Below are 25,267 nucleotides of genomic sequence, written 5' to 3' on the forward strand. Positions count from 1 at the left end.
AGCCCACTGAGATACCATGCCGCAGTGAAGCATGAATACCCCACTCAGACACAGTATACTGACTCCGAGCCGACCAGTCCTTGTTGTACCCATTAATGCCGAGCGCCAGGCAGGGACCAACAAGTACCATATTTTAACGTCTTTTGGTATGACGCGGTCGGGGATCGAACCCGCAACCTTCCGCACTCCGGGCGGACGCTCTAACCACTACACCACGGAGGCGGTCGTTGCCCTATTGGGAGTACCCCCACAAAAGTAAGACAAATCATTTTTTCTGTTTAACAGGCCAATCCCAACTGTTTCCTGGTTCCACGAGAATAGAAAGCTGAGCAACAGCGACAGTTTGACCATCTCAGATGGCTCAATTACAATTAAACAGGTGTCTAAGAAAGACATAGGTATATATAGCTGTTCCGGAAATAACAATGATGGAGAAGAGTCTGCAACTATGAATTTGAATGTCATAGGTAAATACACAATTTCAGTCTCCCTGTAAGTCAGTTTCTTTGTAACCTTAGATATCCATGTCACGTATACTTTAGGTTTGGTTTGGCTGTTGCTTAACGCGAGCCGGACCACCCGATCCCGTTAGTCGTCTAATACGACAAGCTAGGTTGCTGAAGACCAATTCTAACCCGGATCTTCCCGGGTCACACATACTTAAAAACTCTAAAAAGATCAATCATCTAATTGACTTGTAGTTCTATGTAGAGTATAGAAATAATCATCTTTGCACATTTCATTTAATCTCTTCTTAGTCATCATAAAATAAATCAGTAAAGTAAATTTCTATACATGTATATTCCGCAGATCCAAATAAAGTACCACCTTCGACCAGAGGTAGGTTTAAATTTGCAAAAATAATTAACCTTAATAAAAGAATTTCAAGATTTCTGAAACATGTGAATGTTAACGTATGCTTATGTCGTTAAAAATGGAAAAGCTTTTAACACGTTGCACTAGCAAAGACGTTTTACACTTAACAATCCCGTTTTGAGATCTCTGCTACTGTTCTCTCAGAGGGGAAAGCGCTCTACAGCACAAACATCATCGAAAGACGTATCACTTCATTTGTGTATTTTTGAAAATTAGAATATTAATATATGAACTTTGTTTCTGTATCCTCACAGGTCACCGGGAAACAAAGCTGACAACATAGCTGTAGGGAAGACAGACATAGGAACGGCGAAACCGAATCCAGGCAAGAATATGATTAAAACAATGTAATGTGATTATGCAGGTCGGCTTAGCGGTTAGTGTTAAAATTATGCGTGTTTAAAGCGAAGGACATTTACACATGACAAATAAAACAGTGCGGGAAAACGTCTCACGAAAATTATTTTCTGATTTCGTTATGTACGAGAATAGCATCTCTTCAGCATATCAGAGGAGCCAAAGCGTTGCAGCGACAGCGACGACCACACTTGTGGCAGATACCGTGCCACTACCAGCCGATCCCGCTAGGGGTGGGTGGAGATGGGGGGTGATGATGATATTTATGGAAAAGCTGACCCCCATAGATCCCCAGAACAAAATGGGTGACCCCCCTTAAAATCATCATCAGACCCCTAACCATAAATTATGAACGGTCCCTAATGCCATATGTGTATGATAAATATTGCATTTATTGCCTATTGCTTGAAGTTCCGATAGGCTATTACACGTCGCTCGAAGCATTAGTTTATTACTTTAGGTTCGACTCCCTCCTCATGTTTCAAAGTCACATGACGAGTTTCCTTGTGAAATAAATGATACATTGTATATACTGTACTATGTAAGGCTTTTCGCTTTTTAGATATTGAATGTTATTTTTCGTGTAACCTATTTTTATCATATATTTGTGCTTCTAAACCATTGCCAACTTTTGTATGTAGGAGAAGATTATGTCTACCATTGTCTACGTTTTTATAATGCAGCCTTATGATATTATAATACAAGTTATGGTTTCAATTAGGTAAGCACAGTGCATGACAAAAAAGGCGGGAAGTATTTCAACATGACTAACATTTAATTCATTAATCTATACAATACGTTTACAGTTGATCTTTGTTTTATATTTTGAAAATACACTTTAATTAAGAAAAACAAACTTCATTCGTGTCCATGATTGAACAAGTATTTAGACTATGTATTCGAACGCACACTTAATGCCACCTTTCGATTGTTTAAAATATATCTTACAATGTTGATCAATAAAATTTGCATGAAAAATATCAACGTCTGTCGATTTTTACATTACCTATTCTGACACATGTATATCATTAAAAGAGTCCCCCAATGTATATTAGATAAACGTCAAGCTATCCTCTTGCAAAGGATAATATTATATGCGACCAGTTGTAACTATTTTGAACAAATCAGCTTGCCTGGGGTATAGTGAAAAATACGTTGCGAACATCAACAATCATATGTCTTTTATCAACCTACCTCACGTATAACGGGTCATCTCAGACAGTCTTTTCAAAGTCGTATCATATGGTTATACTATATAATCAGAGATGTGTATTGTAAATCCCCGGGATGTGAATTGTAATCCCTGGGACGTGAATTGTAAACTGGGTTCCCAAACCTCTGCTGACTTTGCACTGATCATTTCTAAACCTAGGATACTATTCACGATTGATACAACTTTGTCTTGCTATCACATTATTGAAAACCTCCATTATATAGTGACAATGACTGGTTTCGAACCTGCAACCCTTGCTCTCTAACTAGGCGCTTTTATCCACTAGGCTACGAAGGATCGCTGTGAAGAATGAGATGAAACGGGTGTTTCTCACAAGACGGGTACTGCGGGCAGCTCACGTGCAGGGCACGGGGAGCACGTGCATTGCGCGTGCAAGGCAAGGTGTTGGCTGCCAGTCGCATCCCCGTTGACACCGGCTGTCCCATCAATGTTGTTTTGCTCTGGGCGTATTGATGTTGATCGTAAAATACTATTTTAAAATATATTTTAAGCAAAAAACGGTTGATAAGTCAGAAAAACCAACCCTACTCGGGTTTACTAGAACATCCCTCCTCTCAGGGTTCACAATCTCTAGTAAACCCTCGTAGTCGTGGTTTCTCCTATACTTAGCGACCGCCTCCTTGGTGTAGTGGTTAGAGCGTCCGCCCGGAGAGCGGAAGGTCGTGGGTTCGATCCCCGACCGCGTCATACCAAAAGACGTTAAAATATGGTACTCGGCATTAATGGGTACAACAAGGACTGGTCGGCTCGGAGTCAGTATAATGTGTCTGAGTGGGGTATTCATGCTTCACTGCGGCATGGTATCTCAGTGGGCTAGCACTATAAAACCAGCTTAAGTCTGAGCTAGTACAAACAGCCGCACATACACATACACACGCATGCACGTCGTCATATGAGCGAAATATTCTCAAGCACGACGTTAAACCCACTTTCACCTCACTTCCTATACGTAGCACACATAGAGAGATATTGACAATGTGATGTGAAAACCTGTAACCAAGGATATTATATGTCGGGTCCATTCTACAGTAGAAAACCGAAACCGGAGAAGAACGGGACTTTCATGAATCACGGATCACTGTTCGGGGCATCTTGAACATAGGGAACGAGTCATTTGGATTTAAATTCACGCTCGTTGCATGTAGTATGGAGTGATGTGTACATGGGTTTGACTTGTGACACAAAAAAGCGTGTGTGGGGGTTGTGTGTTGTGGGTTGTGTGGGTTGGGTGGGTGGGTGGGTGTGTGGTGACGCGCAGATTTAGTACCAAGAGTTAAAATGTATAGCCTTGTTGTAGAATACATTGTATAAATTTGAAAATATTAGCGACAAAACCCTATCCAATGGCCATACGAAATCTCTGACTAACATAACATCCGATTGTACCTCGAGTATGTGTTTCAAGGTCAATATCGAAGATTGATAACACTCTGTTTTCGTGAAAGGTGAGCATGTCCTCTCCAAGCGTTGGCATTCGGCATACACACATGCAAAGGCAAGTCAATTGTTCTATTGAACTTAGACGAGAACATGTGAAATCCTGTCTTATGAGTAGGAACACTTAGTTTCAAATAAAACACACACGATTGTTTGAAGACAAATTATTGTTTGACCACAAACACGACACTGGACACTGTGGTTGTTAAAGATTCAGTTTTGAATGCTTATGAAGCATTTCATGAAGCCTAATTCTACGAAGAATAGGTATTTTGTTAATCTTGCAGTATTTGTAACGAAGCTTGGTTTCACTGGTATCTGAGTAAGGAGGTGAATGGTTATTCGGGTGAGGCAGATTGTTTGCTGTAGGAACACTACATGACATCGCAGAGGAGTTATATGAGGAACGTGATAAGCGAGCGTGCAGGACATGGCAACATCCTGACGTTGTTGGCTGCAATGAAGTCGTGTACAATTCTGGCGGTACAGAGTTTGGCGTTGTCATGCAGATCGGGGACACCATGTGACATAATAGAACTAGTAGTTAAAATGGACGAAGAATGTCATTCATGCAAAGATGAGCTTTGAAAGTCCCGTTAATGATGACCCCAGGATTAAGTTCGTAGGCTCCAAGGGGCGGTGGGGTGGCCAAGTGGTTAAAACGTTCGCTCGTCACGCCGAAGACCCGGATTGGATTCCCCACCAGAGTACTATGTGTGAAGATCATTTCTAGTGTCCCCGTTATGATATTGCTGGAAAATTGCTAAAAGCGGCGTAACGCTAAACTCACTCCCTCGTAGCCTCCAATGTAGAGTTAGAATAGGGTTCAGTTCCTGGCAGTAGTAGCAACAGATGGTTTCGTCTGTGTCGTTGGATAATCGAGACTGGTGTTGACGTTTAATAATCAGATCAAGGTCTATACAGGACATGTTATTAAAGAACATCCACGTCAACTTTCCTTATGATACAGAACTATTTTAACTATGTTCCTGTGTCTGTAGATCCGGGGCGGTGGGGTAGCCTAATGGTTAAAGCGTTGGCTCGTCACGCCGAAGACCCGGGTTCGAATCCCCACATGGGCACAATGTGTGAAGCCCATTTCTGGTGTCCCCCGACGTGAGGTTGTTGGAATATTGCTAAAAGCGGCGTAAAAACCAAACTCAGTCTGTCAGTCAGTCTGTAGATCCACGATTTCACTGAATACTATCACTAAACATGTTTTCAAGAGAGATATTTATCAACCATCTAGATAGGACTAGCAGATGCCACCAGCGCAAGTGCGTGAGTGACTGCATCCGTTCCCTTCCCCCACCCCATATCCCTGGCTGCCACTGATTTTCTCCATCGAGGAGGCACGTGGATATTGTACTGACCCGATGAGGCGCCTGGAAAGAGCCCAATGCAACATCTGAACTTTTGGGAGTAGAGTGAACACGACTGGACTCTTGAGATGCCAGAATTAGTTTTACACGCCTTCACTTTCATTTTATCAGTCTCGTTATTTTTTGCGGTTACGTATAACGTTGCTGCACTTGCTACGTAGGTCAGTAGAGATTGCGGAAATTTTATACTGTTTCAATTCCTGTAGGAACTTTATATCCAAAAATATACATCAGCCGTCACTTAAACTAATATATGATTGTACATTAGCAACGTTGATACCCCGTATGAAATATAAGACATAGTTTCATATTCCTCATCAAACCTATGCTTTTGAACAGAGGCTTTTGAAGCAGGAACGACTTCTGCTTGACAATGGTACAAGAATCTGTATCGAAACGTCGCATTCACGAAAACAGAAGTTGTTATCCATGATGTTTGTTTAATAATGAACAAGATAATTGTCGGTAGGCATAATCGGTAGGATATTTAAAGTACATAAAACCATGGTTGCCATTTTTTAAAATATATAATTATGCATAGTGATACGTTTAGTGCAGAGAGAAATGGGAACACGAAGACTTCCTAATATTGAGATTGGGGCAACAGAAGAGGTAACAGGGACAAAAATTACATCTGTCGTTTTTGACATCTAGAGGGCTATTTCTATTGTGTAAAAGTTCTTTGCATTTTTTCTGTATGATAGACACCCAGGTACAGCATGGAAAATGTGTCAGTTTTGGCATGCAGAGAAATGGTTTTATTCCAGCAATGACCTGCACAATATTGGTGTCAGCGTTGATCCCAATCGGGGAACGAAGTTATGATGCGCTGGAATAGAGCATGACGTTGTGACATTAGGAAAGTGACACAGATGTCCTGAGTCATTCGTTTGTAATGTACTTGATTCAACTGTGATTGAATCTCCATTGTTTTGCAATGTACGAGTCATACTTGTGGAAACGTGTTAGCATACATCCATATTTGGATAGATGAAGGCGGCAAGTCTGATTGTTGAAGAAAATATTAACCTGATGTTATTTGGTGTTTAACAATTTTAGCAATATTTCAGCTATACGACGGCGGTCTGCAAATAATCGAATCTGGACCAGACAATCATGTGATCAACCACGTGTGCGTCAATCTACACAATTGGGTGAGTGAGTGAGTGAGTTTAGTTTTACGCCGCACTCAGCAATATTCCAGCTATATGGCGGCGGTCGATAAATAATCGAACCTGGACCAGACAATCCAGTGATCAACAGCATGAGCATCGATCTGAGCAATTGGGATGCGATGATATGTGTCAACCAAGTCAGCGAGCCTGACCACCCGATCCCGTTAGTCGCATCGTATGGGTTACTGAAGATCAATCTTCTAAACCGGACCTTCACGGGGCACACAATTGGGATACGATGACATGATTGTGTCAACCAATTTCGCATGGGTTACTGAAGATCAGTTCTAACCCGGATCTTCACGTGTCTTAACCTGATGTGATGTCAGTGTCGTAAGCTGCGCCGGTTTCATTTTCGATATTTTGACTTAGCAAAATGTTTATCCGTGCCAGCTTTCTTGTTTATATATTTAGACATTCACCTAACGCGGGCATTATACGTACGCGATTACAGCTGTGAACATTCATGTCACATTTTCCCTCCATTGAGGTAAGGTAAGGGTTGTGAACGACATGCGTAGCTTTAATGTTCTTGTTATTTCAAGTATAACTCTCATGGGTAGTATTGGGTTCTGGGCACATTGAGCTGATGTAAGATTTTAATTTATAAGTATTACAGTTATATGAAGAGATGCTGATAAATTATCTATGAGTCTGTACATGCCGTCGTACATGCCGTGGTGGTGTGTGGCCCTGTGCATAGAGTTCAGGTCGAATCATCCAAATTGCATAGCAAACAACGAAGCACACGTGATACATGTGGTCTCACCTCAGGTATGTGAGTTTGTCCAGAATTGCTTCTGTTCACTCAGCAGAAAATGGGTACCCTGTGGGATAGGTCTTGTGAATATTAACCTTACATTCAGCTTGGCTTATTCGGGGTAATAATAATCAGATTTTTGGGCGCTTCGAGCATGCATTGTGCATGGAGAAATGGGCATGATAAATAGACTGTTATTATTGAACTCATTCATTGCATTACCATGACGCTCTCGTACGTTTCTGTGTATTTAATGATTCAACATATACTAAGGGGCGGTGGGGTAGCCTAGTGGTTAAAGCGTTGGCTCGTCACGCCGAAGACCCGGGTTCGAATCCCCACATGGGTACAATGTGTGAAGCCCATTTCTGGTGTCCCCCGCCGTGATGTTGCTGGAATATTGCTAAAAGCGGCGTAAAACCAAACTCAGTCAGTCAGTCAACATATACTAAACAAGGAGCGCCAATGGTGAGACATGTGGGAGTCTAACGTACCTTTAAACTACTACATGTAGGGTGTTTACACAATGTCATTTAGAAAGTGGTCAACCGAAACATATGCTATATTTGGTATTACACTTTTTTAGTAAAGTACTAATTCTAGTACTTTTTGGGGTTGAGTCCCTGAGACTCTGAGGGTGTGGGTTCAACCCCCCAAAAGTACTAGAATTCGTAGTTTACTAAGAAGGTGTAATCCCAAATATAACATATGTTGTACCTGTAGGGTGGTTTGTGTTAATCGTTGCAGGAGGATGGTTGTCTTTACAACTACCCTGTACGTGCACCTGGTTAAGTTGAATGATTCGACAAAGATGCAACCGAGTCTTGGCTTGGAGCGTTCATTATTGTGTGCCGCATCTGGGTTTAACATGATGTGAATAAATTAGAATTAACGTATTCTTGGACGTCAACAATTTGTTTTCGTACCCTTCATTGCGTTTTGCAATATATTGATCTGATCAATGCCAGTGATCTCGTAATGTATTGATCACAATCCTGTTTCGAACATCTATTCTAAATAATAGCGTCAATAACGTATTCCAAAATGATTCGGAGATGAAAACACAATAATTTTACATCTTTAGATCGTTTGTACATTTACTTGTAGCATTCAAGAAAAACATGCTGAAAATCCGCTTGGCGTTATTGCTGTTAACAGCGGTATATGCCATTGTGGGTGAGTAGAACGCTTTGATTCGCATAACTGTTCTTGCAGCATGTATGTCATCATTTGTAGCTTTATACAAGGATATATAACATGCTTTATTCTTTGGAAAATGACAACTTTTGCATTCCCTAATAATAACGTTTTCGATGCTTTAGATATATTGTTGTGACGAAAGGCCTTGACATTTTAAGTGGGTACTTTGACGTTGCTTTTGGTATTTAGCTGGGTGTTTAGTTATCCCACATCATTATTTTGTTGGCCTGCTGACGGAAGTTACCTCTGTCCATATGAACTACGCGTCAGAGCCCGGCACAGAATCCCATAATGGGACAGAGAATCTCGATGGATACAACGAGATTTCTTGTTTGTTTGATGGATCAATAAAACAAACAAGGCATGCATTAATTTACTCAGGCGGAAATGTCATTAAATTTTATGAAGCTTTTTTATGGAATGAATGATATGATATGAAGTGAGTTTTGAAAATTGCAAAACTGACTTCTCGTTAAGGCTAACAGCTGCTTAAGTCAAACTCACTCATTTGCTAGTGTACGTATTATTAAAATAATTGTTTAAGTTCTAGTGCAGCATTCTTGTTAGTCATCTTGCTTCTTCGGTGACTTAGTTGATAAATGCCATCGTATCCTAATTGCGTAGATCGATGTTCATGATGTTAATCACTGGATTGTCTCGTCCAGACTTGATTATTAACAGACCGCCGCCATATAGCTAGGATATTCCTGAGCGCGGCGTTAAAATAACAAGCTAAACAAACAAGCAATCATATATGTATATATTTTATATATAAATAAAAGATGAGTTTCTAAATAAAAATGAGTCCAGATATTTCCTTGTCGAAAACGCCATTATCTGCACTCATCGTATCCTTTATAGTGTAGATACAGGAACTTTTGACAAGAAGAAATAACTGGACTAATCATTTATGTATTTAAGGCTTATGCACCTGCAGAAATCTCATATATATATATATATATATATATATCAATAGTCTCCATTATACAGACACACACACACACACACACACATACATACATATATGTATACACACACATATATTATGGAGACTATTAATATGTGTGTGTGTGTGTGTGTTTGTGTGCATATATTATGAATATACAGATACACATATACATGTAGATACCTACATACGCCCCTTTCATGTTTATTCCATTACTTTTCTCAGCTAACTCACAGTCATGGAATAACCGAGCTCCCCTGATCAGCAAGTATGCAACTGACGGACAGCCGGTTTCACTCACGTGCCGCAAACCACCCCCAGGGAATGTTGGGTGGTTTAGACTTAAAGGAGGAGATGTTTCCAAGATCAACGTCGACCCCAGGATACAAATATCCGCCAAAGGTAATCATTACCAAATTATCCCAACAGCCCAACAGTAAGAGGAACGCCCATAAGCATAATTAATTCTGGACAAGCTACATATTAAACAAACATTTCGTCTGAGTTTTGCCATAAATGTATTTTAGTTGCATTTAGAAAACATATTTATTACCATAAACACCTGGAAACTTCCAATACTCACCTCATTTAACCTAATCAATGTTCTAACACTAAACCCGTGAAGCTCCGGGTTAGAAGTGATCTTCAGTAACCCATCCATGCTTGTCGTAAGAGCAGACTAACGGGACCGGCTGGTCAGGCTCGCTGACTTGGTTGACACATGTCATCGGTTACCAATTGCGTAGATCGATGTTCATGCTGTTGATCACTGGATTGTCTGGTCCAGACTTGATTATTTACAGACGGCCGTCATATAACTGAGATATTGATGAGTGCGGCGTAAAACTAAACTCACTCACTCACTCTAACAGCATAATGTCATTGGATTTTCTGTATGTTACAGGAACACTTTACTTCTCATATGTTAACATCATGGACACTGCGGTATACAAGTGCGGCGTCACCATCTCGTCTACCATACAACTAGGTAGTCCGGTCCAACTGAACGTCACGACAGGTACATTAATCAATACCATTAATTGAGTTTCTCAGTATTTTCAAACCAAAGTTTCATCAAAACGTACACATATAATATAGTAATAAGTGAGTGTGGTTTACGCCTCTTTCAGCAAGTATTCAAGCAATATCGCGGCGAAGGGCACAAGAACTGGGCTTCCCACACCGTACCTATGTGGGTGTTTGAACCTGGGGATTTTGGTGTGACTTGCGAAAGTTCTAACTACTAGTATCCCAAGTGCCAAACGCGATATAGTAAGTGTCAACAGAAACTATTTCCTCTATTCTGGCGAAACATCCAGCTGTTGACACAAAAGTGTAATGTTGCCACACAAGTGAATGATTAATGACGCATGCGAAGCGGGAAATTGCACGAGCTACTGTTCTTGATGGTATTTGTTTCAGGTAACGTCGCAGACACGTGGCCAGTACTCATGTATTCGAGCGAGACAACGGACGCTACACAAGGACAGGCTGTAACACAACAGTGTATCTTCAGCGGCAGGTGCTCATAACGAAATGCTCTTTCTCTGAAATGGTCATTTGTTTCATTAACCGAAAGTACAAACATTACAAAAAAAGGTACATTCATGTCGAATTCTTTGGACCCAAGGAAATATTTCGAGTTATCCGTGGTTCGAAACAACCTAAAAAATAATGTCTATATAAGGAAGAAGCTTTTACTTCGAGACAAAAATCTATTCGATACAACATCGCATACAGTATCTTGTCACCAGCTCATTTATTAATACAGTAACTGTTTTTCTTGCGACAAATTCGATAAGATTATGGTTTCAGTCAAGGTTCACAATGTAATATGTATTTAGATTTGAATGCTACTGTTTTTACAGACCCGTTCCAGTAGTTACCTGGTACCGTGACGACAAGCAAGTGACTAACACTACTCGTGCTGAACTATCTTATACCACCGTTACTATCAAGAACGTGTCTGATGGGGACGCAGGAGTATATAGATGTACTGGAAAGAACGGCGTCTCGTCTGACTCCCATGACGTTTCTTTGATTGTGACGGGTAAGTAACTATCATTTCCCAATATCGATACAATAGATCAGTCGATGAGTGCAGTTTTATTCAAGTTATTTTTTAATTATTTGTGATATGATAAAAACACTGATGATACAAATGACCAAATATCATACTTTATTGTTTTCATTTTACAACACATATCAAGCTGGAGTACTACTTCCCGCTGATATATCATATCATATTATATCTCCTATCCGTTTGTCGAATTATCACTTCCAAAAATCCAACTGCAATAACAAGCTCAGTCAAAGGTTGGTCCACATGAGTGATAGCTTCTTGTTCCTTGTAAGGATAAAGGTTGGTCCAGATGAATGATAGGTCCTTGTTCCTTGTAAGGATAAAGATTGGTCCACATGAGTGATAGCTTCTTGTTCCTTGTAAGGATAAAGGTTGGTCCAGATGAATGATAGGTCCTTGTTCCTTGTAAGGATAAAGATTGGTCCACATGAGTGATAGCTTCTTGTTCCTTATAACGATAAAGGTTGGTCCACATGAGTTATAGCTTCTTGTTCCTTGTAAGGATAAGGGTTTGCCCACATGAGTGATAGCTTCTTGTTCCTTGTAAGGATAAAGGTTGGTCCACATGAGTGATAGCTTCTTGTTCCTTGTAAGGATAAAGATTGGTCCACATGAGTTATAGCTTCTTGTTCCTTGTAAGGATAAAGATTGGTCCACATGAGTGATAGATCCTTGTAAGGATGAAGGTTGGTCCACATGAGTGATAGCTTCTTGCTCCTTGTAAGGATAAAGAATGGTCCACATGAGTTATAGCTTCTTGTTCCTTGTACTGATGAAGGTTAGTCCACATGAGTAATAGCTTCTTGTTCCTTGTAAGGATAAAGGTTGGTCCACATGAGTGATAGCTTCTTTTTCTTTGTAATGATGAAGGTTGGTCCACATGAGTGATAGCTTCTTGTTCCTTGTAAGGATAAAGGTTGGTCCACATGAGTGATAGCTTCTTGTTCCTTGTAAGGATAAAGGTTGGTCCACATGAATGATAGATCCTTGTTCCTTGTAAGGATAAAGGTTGGTCCACATGAGTGATAGCTTCTTGTTCCTTGTAATGATAAAGGTTGGTCCACATGAATGATAGATCCTTGTTCCTTGTCAGGATAAAGGTTGGTCCACATGAGTGATGGCTTCTTGTTCCTTGTAAGGATAAAGGTTGGTCCACATGAATGATAGCTTCTTGTTCCATGTAAGGATAAAGGTTGGTCCACATGGGTGATAGCTTCTTGTTCCTTGTAAGGGTAAAGGTTGGTCCACATGAGTGATAGGTTCTTGTTCATTGTAAGGATAAAGGTTGGTCCACATGAGTGATGGCTTCTTGTTCCTAGTAAGGATAAAGGTTGGTCCACATGAGTGATAGCTTATTGTTCCTTGTAAGGATAAAGGTTGGTCCACATGAATGATAGCTCCTTGTTCCTTGTAAGGATAAAGGTTGGTCCACATGAATGATAGCTTCTTGTTCCTTGTCAGGATAAAGGTTGGTCCACATGAGTGATAGCTTCTTGTTCCTTGTAATGATGAAGGTTGGTCCACATGAGTGATAGCTTCTTGTTCCTTGTAAGGATAAAGGTTTGTCCACATGAGTGATAGCTTCTTGTTCCTTGTAATGATGAAGGTTGGTCCACATGAGTGATAGCTTCTTGTTCCTTGTAAGGATAAAGGTTGGTCCACATGAGTTGATAGAGTACGTATTAGTAAAATAATTGTGTAGGTTCTGGTGCAGCATTCTCGTCAGTCATTTTGCTTCTTCGGTGACTTAGTTGATGAATGCCATCGTATCCCAATTGCGTAGATCGATGTTCATGATGTTGATCACTGGATTGTCTCGTCCAGACTCGATGATTAACAGACCGCCGCCATATAGCTAGGATATTCCTGAGTGCGGCGTTAAACTAACAAGCTAAACAAACAAGCAATCATATATGTATATATTTTATATATAAATAAAAGATGAGTTTATAAATAATAATGAGTCCAGATATTTCCTTGTCGAAATATTTTAGTGCAGATACAGGAGCTTTTGACAAGAAGAAATAACTGTACTAATCATTTATGTATGTAAGGCTTATGCACCTGCAGAAATCTCATATATATATATCAATAGTCTCCATTATACAGACACACACACACACACATACATATATGTATACACACACATATATATCATGGAGACTATTAATATGTGTGTGTGTGTGTGTGTGTTTGTGTGCATATATTATGAATATACAGATACACACATACATGTAGATACCTACATACGCCCCTTTCATGTTTATTCCATTACTTCTTTCAGCTGACTCACAGTCATGGAATGACCGAGCTCCCCTGATCAGCAAGTATGCAACTGACGGACAGCCGGTTTCACTCACGTGCCGCAAACCACCCCCAGGGAATGTTGGGTGATTTAGACTTAAAGGAGGAGATGTTTCCAAGATCAACGTCGACCCCAGGATACAAATATCCGCCAAAGGTAATCATTACCAAATTATCACAACAGCCCAACAGTAAGAGGAACGCCCATAAGCATAATTAATTCTGGACAAGCTACATATTAAACAAACATTTCGTCTGAGTTTTGCCATAAATGTATTTTAGTTGCATTTAGAAAACATATTTATTACCATAAACACCTGGAAACTTCCAATACTCACCTCATTTAACCTGATCAATGTTCTAACACTAAACCCGTGAAGCTCCGGGTTAGAATTGATCTTCATTAACCAATCCATGCTTTTCGTAAGAGCAGACTAACGGGACCGGCTGGTCAGGCTCGCTGACTTGGTTGACACATGTCATCGGTTCCCAATTGCGTAGATCGATGGTCATGCTGTTGATCACTGGATTGTCTGGTCCAGACTCGATTATTTACAGACGGCCGTCATATAACTGGGATATTGCTGAGTGTGGCGTAAAACTAAACTCACTCACTCACTCTAACAGCATAATGTAATTGGATTTTCTGTATGTTACAGGAACACTTTACTTCTCATATGTTAACATCATGGACACTGCGGTATACAAGTGCGGCGTAACCACCTCGTCTACCATACATTTCGGTAGTCCGGTCCAACTGAACGTCACGAAAGGTACATTAATCAATACCATTGAGTTTCTCAGTATTTTCAAACCAAAGTTTCATCAAAACGTACACATATAATATAGTAATAAGTGAGTGTGGTTTACGCCTCTTTCAGTAAGTATTCACGCAATATCGCGGCGAGGGGCACAAGAACTGGGCTTCCCACATCGTACCTATGTGGGTGTTTGAACCTGGGGATTTTGGTGTGACGTGAGAAAGTTCTAACTACTAGTATCCCAACCGCCAAACGCGATATAGTAAGTGTCAACAGAAACTATTTCCTCTATTCTGGCGAAACATCCAGCTGTTGACACAAAAGTGTAATGTTGCCACACAAGTGAATGATTAATGACGCATGCGAAGCGGGAAATTGCACGAGCTACTGTTCTTGATGGTATTTGTTTCAGGTAACGTCGCAGACACGTGGCCAGTACTCATGTATTCGAGCGAGACAACGGACGCTACACAGGGACAGGCTGTAACACAACAGTGTATCTTCAGCGGCAGGTGCTCATAACGAAATGCTTTTTCTCTGAAGGCCCGTGAAGATCCGGGTTAGAATTGATCTTCAGCAACCCATGCTTGCCACAAAAGGCGACTATGTTTGTCTTAAGAGGCGACTAACAGGATCGGGTGGTCAGGCTCGCTGACTTGGTTGACCCATGTCATCGGTTCCCAATTGCGCAGATCGATGCTCATGCTGTTGATCACTGGATTGTCTGGTCCAGACTCGATTATGTACAGACCACCGCTATATAGCTGGAATATTGCTGAGTGCGGCGTAAAACTAAACTCACTCACTCACTCACTCTTTCTCTGAAATGGTCATTTGTTCCATTAACCGAAAGTACAAACACTACAAAAAAGGTACATTCATGTCGAATTCTTTGGACCCAAGGAAATATTTCGAGTTATCCGTGGTTCGAAACAACTTAAAAAATAATGACGATATAAGGAATAAGCTTTTACTACGAGACAAAAATCTATTCGACACAACATCGCATACAGTATCTTGTCACTAGCTCATTTATTAATACAGGAACTGTTTTTCTTGCGACAAATTCGATAAGATTATGGTTTCAGTCAAGGTTCACAATGTAATATGTATTTAGATTTGAATTGCCACCGTTTTTACAGACCCGTTCCAGTAGTTACCTGGTACCGTGACGACAAGCAAGTGACTAACACTACTCGTGTACAGCTATCTTATACCACCGTTACTATCAAGAACGTGTCTGATGGGGACGCAGGAATATATCGATGTACTGGAAAGAACAGCGTCTCGTCTGACTCCCGTGACGTCACTTTGATTGCGACGGGTAAGTAACTATCACTTCCCAATTGCGGTATAATAGATCAGTCGATGTGTGCAGTTTTAATTACTATTATACGAGCATGTTGTCTCTCCGAAATCATGAATACTGCGTAGAGCGTTACTTACACCGTGAAGATGTGGCTTACCACTGACCTGGTCGCAAGATGCGAATAACTCATTGTCGCCATTCCATTTGCGTACATCGATGAGTATGATGTGAATGGTCCAGACTGGTTGTCTCCCAAAACTTAGACACCCATGCCATATCTTAGACACCCATTTCTTAGACACTAATGAGGGGAAGATTTATTAAGACAACACCCACGGCTGAAATGGAACAGTCCTAATTAGTGCTCCCTGCTTAGTGGACCTAGCTTGTATTGATCAACAAATAATATCAACTCAACAAGGGGGATTAAGTTTGAAGATACATCATTTGTTTTCCTTTGAAAATCTCCTCACAAGGTGTCAACTGTTTTGATACTCTAGGTGGAGTACCTTTGAAATAACTATGATAATTAAAACAGTAAAGTATGTATAAACTGTTGTATTTAACTGTTTTTAATCCCATCAACTACTAAAATCATTGAGTACTTTCTTCTGTTTAATGTTAGATGTAAAAAGCACAGCCCTAGATTAGGTAATTATTGCAATATGGTTGGACTGAGAAAGGTAGAAATCGTGACATGACAGAAGGGTACACCGTTACATCACAGAAGAGTACACCTCAAGTTTTTCTTGACGGGTATCCGTACAACAGGATCAAAGTAAGGCAGACCTGAACGGTTACTTACAGACCATGGCCTAGATTTTCGAAGCTCTCTTAGCGCTAAGATAGTCGTAAGTTAATGTTGACGTATGGCAATTACGACTATCTTAGCGTTAAAGAGCTTCGAAAATCTAGGTCCATCATTTCGCTGTAATATGGCTGCATTAAACAACAAGAAACAATAATGTAATTAAGACCTCGTAGAAATATTGCTATGAATTAAATAAGGGACAAGTAAACATGGCTTTCTGTGTGTGTTGGTGTGTATATAGTAAGCTCATCCCCACATACAAAGACTATCACCACATCACATCGCATCTTACATAGTTTTTCAACATATCATTTTTTATACATGCTTTAATTAGACTCCGAAGAGATAACAAGCACGGTCGCGGGTTGTTCAATATTATAGCGCGAATGAAAGCGCATTGCTAAATGTTAAGTCTCCAACCCTGTCATAGTAAGAAATTGGTAGATATAATATGTTGTCGGAATACGCTGTAATATGTGATGTGTTGCACTTGAAATTTTGGAATAAATTTAATGATATTTTTATACATGGTATCAATGTTCCTTTATGCACAAATAATAATCTCAGTCATGTTTAGGGCACGTGTCTGTGGACGACGAATCACTAACAGTCAGATGTTTGGTGGAAGATAAACGATGACGATGTGTTCTGACATCTGTCATCCTTTATTTCAGAATGTCAATATGCATAAAACTGACTAATCAAATCCTTGGTTTGATGAATATTTCAGATAACTTTTTTGCTCTCTGTGTACCTACAGATGAAACCAGATCTACCGTGACAGGTGCAGACCTGACTCAGAGTGAGTGAATATCAGAATGTCCTCCAATATACCTAAGACTATCCTTCACTTCAGAATGTCTGCTAATATACCTAACACTATCTTATCAAATCCTTGGTTTGATGAATATTTCAGATAATTTTTTTGCTCTCTGTGTACCTACAGATGAAACCAGATCTACCGTGACAGGTGCAGACCTGACTCAGAGTGAGTGAATATCAGAATGTCCTCCAATATACCTAAGACTATCCTTCACTTCAGAATGTCTGCTAATATACCTAACACTATCTTATCAAATCCTTGGTTTGATGAATATTTCAGATAACCTTTTTGCTCTCTGTGTACCTACAGATGAAACCGGATCTACCGTGACAGGTGACAAGTGAGTGAATATCAGAATGTCCTCCAATATACCTAAGGCTATCCTTCCCTTTCAGAATGTCTGCTAATTTACCTAACACTATCTTATCAAATCCTTGGTTTGATGAATATTTCGGATAATTTTTTTGCTCTCTGTGTACCTACAGATGAAACCAGATCTACCGTGACAGGTGCAGACCTGACTCAGAGTGAGTGAATATCAGAATATCTTCCAATATACCTAAGACTATCCTTCACTTCAGAATGTCTGCTAATATACCTAACACTATCTTATCAAATCCTTGGTTTGATGAATATTTCAGATAACTTTTTTGCTCTCTGTGTACCTACAGATGAAACCAGATCTACCGTGACAGGTGCAACTGCACTGCACAGTGATGAGATGACAACAGACCTGAAACAGGGTGAGTGAATATCAGAGTGGACTCGAATTCCGGTTCGCCCCGATTAGAGTTCTACTATTTTTAACGCCTTACACGTTTTCTTGGGTTTCACCATAGTAATAGAGACCTTCAGCACTTCGGGCTTGGCTCCAACATTAAGCTGACGCACACATGTGTGTGTGTGCGTGTGAGATCACGTCATTGTGAATGTAACCTTAATCCACTCCGTCAGATTTGTTTTAATTTCAAAGGATTGAATATGTGAATTAAATTGGTATGTCCTTAGTTAACTTCAATAACCAGTAGTTTGAATCCAACGTTTACAGTGCAGCACTATGTAGACTGACTGACTGACTGACTGAGTTTAGTTTTACGCCGCTTTTAGCAATATTCCAGCAATATCACGGCGGGGGACACCAGAAATGGGCTTAACACATTGTGCCCATGTGGGAATCGAACCCGGGTCTTCGACGTGACGAGCCAACGTTTTAACCACTAGGCTACCCCACCGCCCGCACTATGTAGAACCGTGTAGACAGTGAAGCGCTGCACATTCAGGTAATACCGTTATAAATAACGTACAGTGCCGTTGCTACATAGACGATACAGAGTAATCAATTTGGTAGTTCCACGCAATAGCCCTGTGAAGTTTTACACCAACAGGACTCGGACTAAGAAGGTTCTCTGTGCGGCGACTATACAGTGTTTATACTGTTCGATGTTTCAGAGGCACACGCAGTCTGGAGTGTTGAGTCATTATAAAAATGTATGTTTTTCTTTTACAACGATGAAGGTACTGATGCTGATGATGTAGATGTGCCAGCGATATATACAGTGATCGCCATCACCAGTGGTTCCTGCCTTGCTTTCCTTGCGGTAGTATCTTCTGTAGCAGCTTGCGTCAATCGTTGCTGTCTCCAAAATGGTAAATATGTTGAAGAATATTTAGCCCATCCTACAATGCGGATAAACGGCAACATATCATTGTACGTTATCATTTTTTGTAATACGGTTGATTCTTAATTATACAGGCCCACTGACTACATGATGCGAAAAGATAGAGCAAAGGTGACAAGCTTTGCCTGAAAGGTTTAAAAGAATTCTTCACGACACAGTAACTGACAGTGTTCTTTCTGGCGATTTTTCAGGATATTACGAGTTAAAGACAATTTAAGTGTGTGTTGGGTGGTGTAATTACATTGTCATATATAACATATATTAAATATAAGTTACCTAAGTATAAGATAACTTTACTAACATAAGTACCCTTCTTGTCAAGGGGCTATCATCCAAGCAATACAGCCTATTTATGACACACTTATCACTTTAGTAAAAGATGGTAAAATATTACAATTCAATTATAAAACAGCCCACCTGGCAAGAAATAAGACAAATGAAAGTTGTCTCCCCTCCTTGACGTATGTCTACATTTAGGCAAATTTCAAAGTGTGCTACTTGTACTTTCAGGAAAAGGAGAAGATGGGTGAGTTATGTTTTGTTGAAGATAGCAAAAATATTTTGAGACGGCAAGTGAGATTTTGACCCACATGGAACTGTATCCGATCGTGAACAGTACAAATGTGTAAACATTGGATGGACGCTATTGCTTCAACACACTTAACGCATCCAAAAAACCTCCATCCAGTCTGCTCAAGATTTATGTAGACAAATTAGTTCGTTTTGTTTCTTTGTTAATTGTTAAACGCCACACTCAGCAATATTCCAGCTATAAGACGGTGGTCTGTAAATAATCCAGTCTGGACCAGACAATCCAGTAATTGACATCATGAGCATCGTTCTACACAAGTGGGATACGATGACATGTGTCAACCAAGTCAGAGAACCTGACCACCCGATCCCGTTAGTCGGGTTACTGAAGATCATTTGTAATCCGGATCTTTACGGGTTCTAGACAAATTGGTTATGGCCTTGAATCTCGAACCAGTGCATGCATATGTACAGTTGGGAAACTTGCCTAATTGCAAATCGCTTGTTTCAGTTTCAGAGGTGAGGTGACAGAATGTGATGACCAAGCTTCAGATTATTCAACGATCAACGAGGACGAAATTACTAATGCATATGAGCGACCACTCAGAAAGCATACACCAATGTACCTGCAACCAGTACTAACAGAGGATGATCAGATGACTGAGTGAACAGCGTTTTATGCCGCCTTTCACGATTGTTGGGGGAAGAATCGAGTATGCACTTCCCGTGAAAGTTTCAAAGAATGACATACGACTCTTAGCTCAAAAGCTGTTCCATTCTGATGACAACATTCAAGGCGATTTCAAATGTTGTGTAGTGGACATGTTGTGGACATTTCCACATTTGAAGGGTCAGTGACAAAAATTACGTCCGGTGCAATTCCCCATTTAGACTTGGGTAACTTGTGTCCCTTCGGGTGAGTGTGGGTAGCCTAGTGGTTAGAGCCTTCGCTCGTAACGCCGAAGACCCGGGTTCAATTCTCCACATTGGTACAATGTGTGCAGCCCAGCGTCTCCCGTCACGACATACCTGGAATATTGCTGAAAAGCGTCGTACTTACTTTCGGGTGAGTAGTTGACTTGTCCTTGCATGTGTTCATGATGGTGATACCAGTATGACATGCTACCCCACCTTTACGTGGACACCAGGTGTCATTTCTATGACAATGATAGTCATAAACACTTGCTCATGATATAGTTGGAATCGTAAGTCGACGCTGCAGACTGTTTTTAATATAGAAATAGTTTTATTACAAAAGAAAGCTTATGCAGCAAGAGTGAACACGTCAAATGTTAAATGATAAATGATTCATGAAAGTTCAACTCTTCCTCGGTTTCGGTTTTATACTACGATAGAAAGGTCCCTACTTAACAATAGTGTACATGTAATGTAATAGCCCTGAGAGTCAGGAAATATCCCTGTCACAGTTTCTATATTGTATCTCTCTCTATGTGTGTGTGTGTCTCTCTCTGTGTCTCTCTCTCTCTCTCTCTCACACACACACACACACACTCTCTCTCTCTCTCACAATACACACGTGGACCCGTTAAGGAGTTGCAATTTCATTCAATAGTCATTGTACTTTTTTCCAATATTTTGTTTAGACATCTGTTATTGTTACGTGGGTGAATATGGTTTTACGCCACTTTTTAGCAATATTACAGCAACATCACGGCCGGGGACACCAGAATGGGCTTCACACATTTGTACCCATGTGTGGAATCGAACCTGGTCTTCGCTCGTGACGAGCAAACGCTTTAACCACTAGGCTACCCCACCGCCCCGTTATTGTTACGGTGCAGGTGACAATTGGCAAATATCAGTGCCGTGACATATAACATTCCAACCCTCACATGTAAATAATTATGCATTTTCAGTGCATTCAGTATGATGCTTTTGTCTCGATAAAGCATTGGTCTCTTGTATTGTGACCATATCCATGTACGTGATCAAGATATGATAGTAAAACTGATGTTTACTGTTCTTCATGTTTGGAGCTATTGTTGAATAAACTTGTACAAAGTGTGGTGACCTTTACAAAAGACATGGTAAAATATGGTATCCAGAGAGCAATGGGGAGGTCCAGGGCCCTGCTAGTTGGGGTCACCTATTGAACTCTCTATGACGTCAGCGTTGCTTCACTCCACCATGTTTGTGAGGATAATGTGCCATCACTTAAACGGTACAACACTGGCTGGTTGTTTAACGCTGCACTCCAGCTATATGGCGGCGGTCTGTAAACATCGAGCCTGACCAGACAATCCAGTGATCAACAGCATGAGCATCGATCTGCGCAGTTGGGAGGCGATGACATGTGCAAACCAAGTCATCGAGCCTGACCCACCCGATACCGTTAGTTGCCTCTCACGACAAGCATGGGTTGCTGAAGACCAATTCTAAACCGGATCTTCATGGATCCATAGCTAACATGAACAAGAAAGGGAAACTATATACAGTGTTCCATGGCCAGTTGACTAAGTTGTGTCGTTTATCAGTTTATTGCATGAAGGCCAGAGAGCCCATATACAGAATAAATATGTATGATATGTACAACATATACAAACAGGCGACACACACGTTACATTGAATCTCTTCCTCAATAGAAGCGCGTGATAAATAAATAGAGCTACCTTATATTGTAATAGGGATGCTTTTACATGAAAGTATTGAATACAGTTTTGTAGCATTAATATTTGATTGTAGCCATTGTGGAAAATACAGTTGCCTTAAATCATTATATGCAGGACAAAGAAATAGAAAGTGTAATTCATTCTCTACAGTATTACAAAATGGACAGAACCTTTGTGATTTTATAATAGATGAATATCTTCCTTTGATTGATATATAAACCATTTAGGCCAAGTCTCAGGCGCATGAAAACACTACGAAGCTTTTACTAATGTAAGTTGTATAAATACGACTCCAGGTTCAAGTAAAGATTTGAACTCACGATAGCAATCATATCTTGAACTTTCATATAAAGATGAATGCCAGTCTTGTTTAAAGATATCAATAGCCCTGGTAATGAAAGAGTTTGATAAATGCATTAACGTCGCCCAGGGTTTGGGATAGCCAAACAAATCCAAAGCCGTATCTAAACAAAAGAATATGAATACGGGTTGCCCAAGTATTTTTACCAATATTATCAAGATGGACAATCATATTGTAGGTTTTTGGGCAGACGATGTTCTGGCATATTTATTACTTTACACCAGTACTTTAAACATGAGAGTAAGAAATTATGTACAAAGGAAATCTCCCACATTCACCGTACACCATATTATTAGGGGTAGACATCCCAACATTTAAAAACCTTTACATGCAAGAAGGTGAACCTTTCAATGGCATAAAATTCCTTATTGCCCCAAATTTCTGACCCATAAAGAAGAATAGGCTGTACTTGGGAATCAAACAATTTGAAAAATATATTGGGACCAACAACCCCAACTTTTGGTATAACAGAGAGCAATTGAAGTAGGGCCCTTTTCCCTCTAATTGCCAAATTAATAATGGATTTGTTCAGATTTAGTGTATGTGTAAACAGTATCCCTAGATATTTATATTCGTTAACAACAGTCATACGTTCACATTTAAAGTACCACTTTTCTGTAGCTTCCGTTGGGCCACCCTTACGAAAACAACAATTTTGTCTTTTTCAAGATTAACATCAAGTCGCCAGTTATCTGAATAAGATGAAAGTGTATCAATTTGGTTCTGAAGGCCAATAACAGTACTTGACATAAGGATCACATCGTCGGCAAAAAGTAAAATAAAAAGTTCAACAAGATCAGGAAATAATTGATGCCATGTCTGCCAGATTGTATAACGTCAAAATATAGTTCGTTGATAAAGAATGAGAAAAGTATTGGGCTTAGAACACAGCCTTGTCGTACACCAGTAGGACAATCAAAATAGTCACTGAAAGCATCATCACATCGAACACAAGACTTTACATTTGAATACATTGACCTGATAATATCAAACATTTTCCCTTTAAGACCCCTTGTTTCTAAGACATTTCCACATTTGATCTCTGTCAACAGAATCAAAAGCCTTCTAAGTTGTTTGTACCCCTAAATACATTGGTTACATCTGTGGACAACCAGAAGGAGAATCCTTTGCCCAGTAGGATGTGACTACAATACAATATGTAAACTGGACAACCATTGGTGACTGAAGATCACTTCTTTCCAAGGATCTTCTTCACGGGTCTATCTATAACAGTGGTGTATTGTCTCATGGATGTAAAATTTTACCATGAATAGAATAATTAATTTTATTTCCATCGCACACATTAACACTCCTGAGACATCTATGTATCGGGCCGTACTCGTCCCATGGATGTAAAACCATGTTCAAACATACCATGAGTAGAATAATTAATTTGTATTTCCATCGCACACATTACCATTTGAGACATCTATATATCGGGCCGTACTGTCCCATGGATGTAAAACCATGTTCAAATTCTACCATGAGTAGAATAATTAATTTTTATTTCCAGCACACACATTAACACTCGAATCTTCTATATGTGGGTCGCTTCATGTAGCAAACGGAGAGTAATTTAAATGTTTCCGTGTCGGAACAGTATTTTACGGAAATAAACTATACTGAACCGCAAAAGAAACGTCACCTGAAGTAAAATTGCATGAAAATTTGTCATTGAAATATCTCGGTATATTTGTTTCCCATATCTAGCCCTATAAAAATCCACCCAGAACGGAGAACATTCATTCGTTGTTGAATTGCTACGACATGCCAAGATTGGCAAGATATCAGCGAAACCTGCCCTTGACGATTGCAAGCTGGAGCAACCGTCCGGCTGATTTCCAATGCCTTTCAAGTCCACGTCAGAACCATATACAGGCTTCGGCAACGGTACCAGGCCACCGACTCTGCAGATGACCGACCACGTAGTGAAAGACCGAGGGTCACCTCCAGCCGAGGTCAAGATCGTCACATTGTGCGAAATCTTCAAGGTCGCTTTGTTACTGCTGCGGAAACAACTCGACAGACCACGGGGACAACCCAGCGTCACTTTAGTGCGGACACCGTGCGTCCTCGATTGGAAAGCAGAAATCTCTCAACTGTCACAGGTCACACCGAGGACCAATTCTGACACCACTTCCATCGTCAGGATCGTCTACAGTGGGCAACACAGCACCTGCATTGACGCCACCAACAGTGGAGAAGGGTCCTCTTCAGACGAGAGCCGTTACTGTATCTCAACAGCAGATGGCAGAGTGAGAGTCTGAGACGCCGCTGGGAACGTTATTCAGATGCTTGTGTTGTTGAGAGAGACTCGTGGGTGCCACTAGCATCGTGGTGGGTTGGAATATCGTGGTGTGGGTTGAATTGGTCTTGCACAGAAAGTCGAGCCTGTGGTATTCCAGAACATCGGTCCAGGGAGAGGCAATGGTGTCACAGCTGCTCGGTACATTGATCAAGTCTTGAGTCCACGCATGATAACGTCCTTGCCCACAATGCGAGAGCAACAAAGAGACTTCCTCCAGCATAATGGTATCAGGACCATGCAGTGGCCTCCCTCAGTCCCTATTTAATACCCATTCTACCATGAATCAAGAAAATACTAGAT

General features: G+C 40.4%; 1 protein-coding gene and 2 long non-coding RNA genes across 3 annotated transcripts; all 3 read left to right on the forward strand.

Moving 5' to 3' along the window:
* The first annotated feature begins 288 nt into the window (after window positions 1–288).
* LOC124276187 lies at window positions 289–1,156 on the forward strand. Its single transcript, XR_006898441.1, has 3 exons — window positions 289–467; window positions 811–840; window positions 1,131–1,156. It is a non-coding gene; the product is annotated as an uncharacterized LOC124276187 (long non-coding RNA).
* Window positions 1,157–8,334: 7,178 nt separating this feature from the next.
* LOC124276235 (leucine-rich repeat-containing protein 4-like) lies at window positions 8,335–10,411 on the forward strand. The gene is made up of 3 exons (XM_046711905.1): window positions 8,335–8,397; window positions 9,593–9,769; window positions 10,272–10,411. Exons 1-3 carry the CDS (start codon window positions 8,343–8,345, stop codon window positions 10,409–10,411), a joined length of 372 nt encoding a protein of 123 aa, XP_046567861.1. The 5' UTR covers window positions 8,335–8,342.
* Window positions 10,412–14,495: 4,084 nt separating this feature from the next.
* On the forward strand, window positions 14,496–15,794 carry LOC124276196. Its single transcript, XR_006898446.1, has 3 exons — window positions 14,496–14,527; window positions 14,928–15,027; window positions 15,658–15,794. It is a non-coding gene; the product is annotated as an uncharacterized LOC124276196 (long non-coding RNA).
* The last annotated feature ends 9,473 nt before the right edge of the window (window positions 15,795–25,267 follow it).

The sequence above is a fragment of the Haliotis rubra genome, unplaced genomic scaffold, assembly GCF_003918875.1.
Source record: "Haliotis rubra isolate DU_JTF1 unplaced genomic scaffold, ASM391887v1 Scf207, whole genome shotgun sequence".
Taxonomy (NCBI): Eukaryota; Metazoa; Mollusca; class Gastropoda; order Lepetellida; family Haliotidae; genus Haliotis; species Haliotis rubra.

What these genes read in the sequence shown, in the direction of transcription:
- LOC124276235 (XM_046711905.1), top strand. Translation starts at nt 8,343, where the DNA reads ATGCTGAAAATCCGCTTGGCGTTATTGCTGTTAACAGCGGTATATGCC. An exon ending in AGCGGTATATGCCATTGTGG is followed by an intron (nt 8,398 to 9,592) that starts GTGAGTAGAACG and finishes TACTTTTCTCAG; the next exon opens with CTAACTCACAGTCATGGAAT. An exon ending in GATACAAATATCCGCCAAAG is followed by an intron (nt 9,770 to 10,271) that starts GTAATCATTACC and finishes TGTATGTTACAG; the next exon opens with GAACACTTTACTTCTCATAT.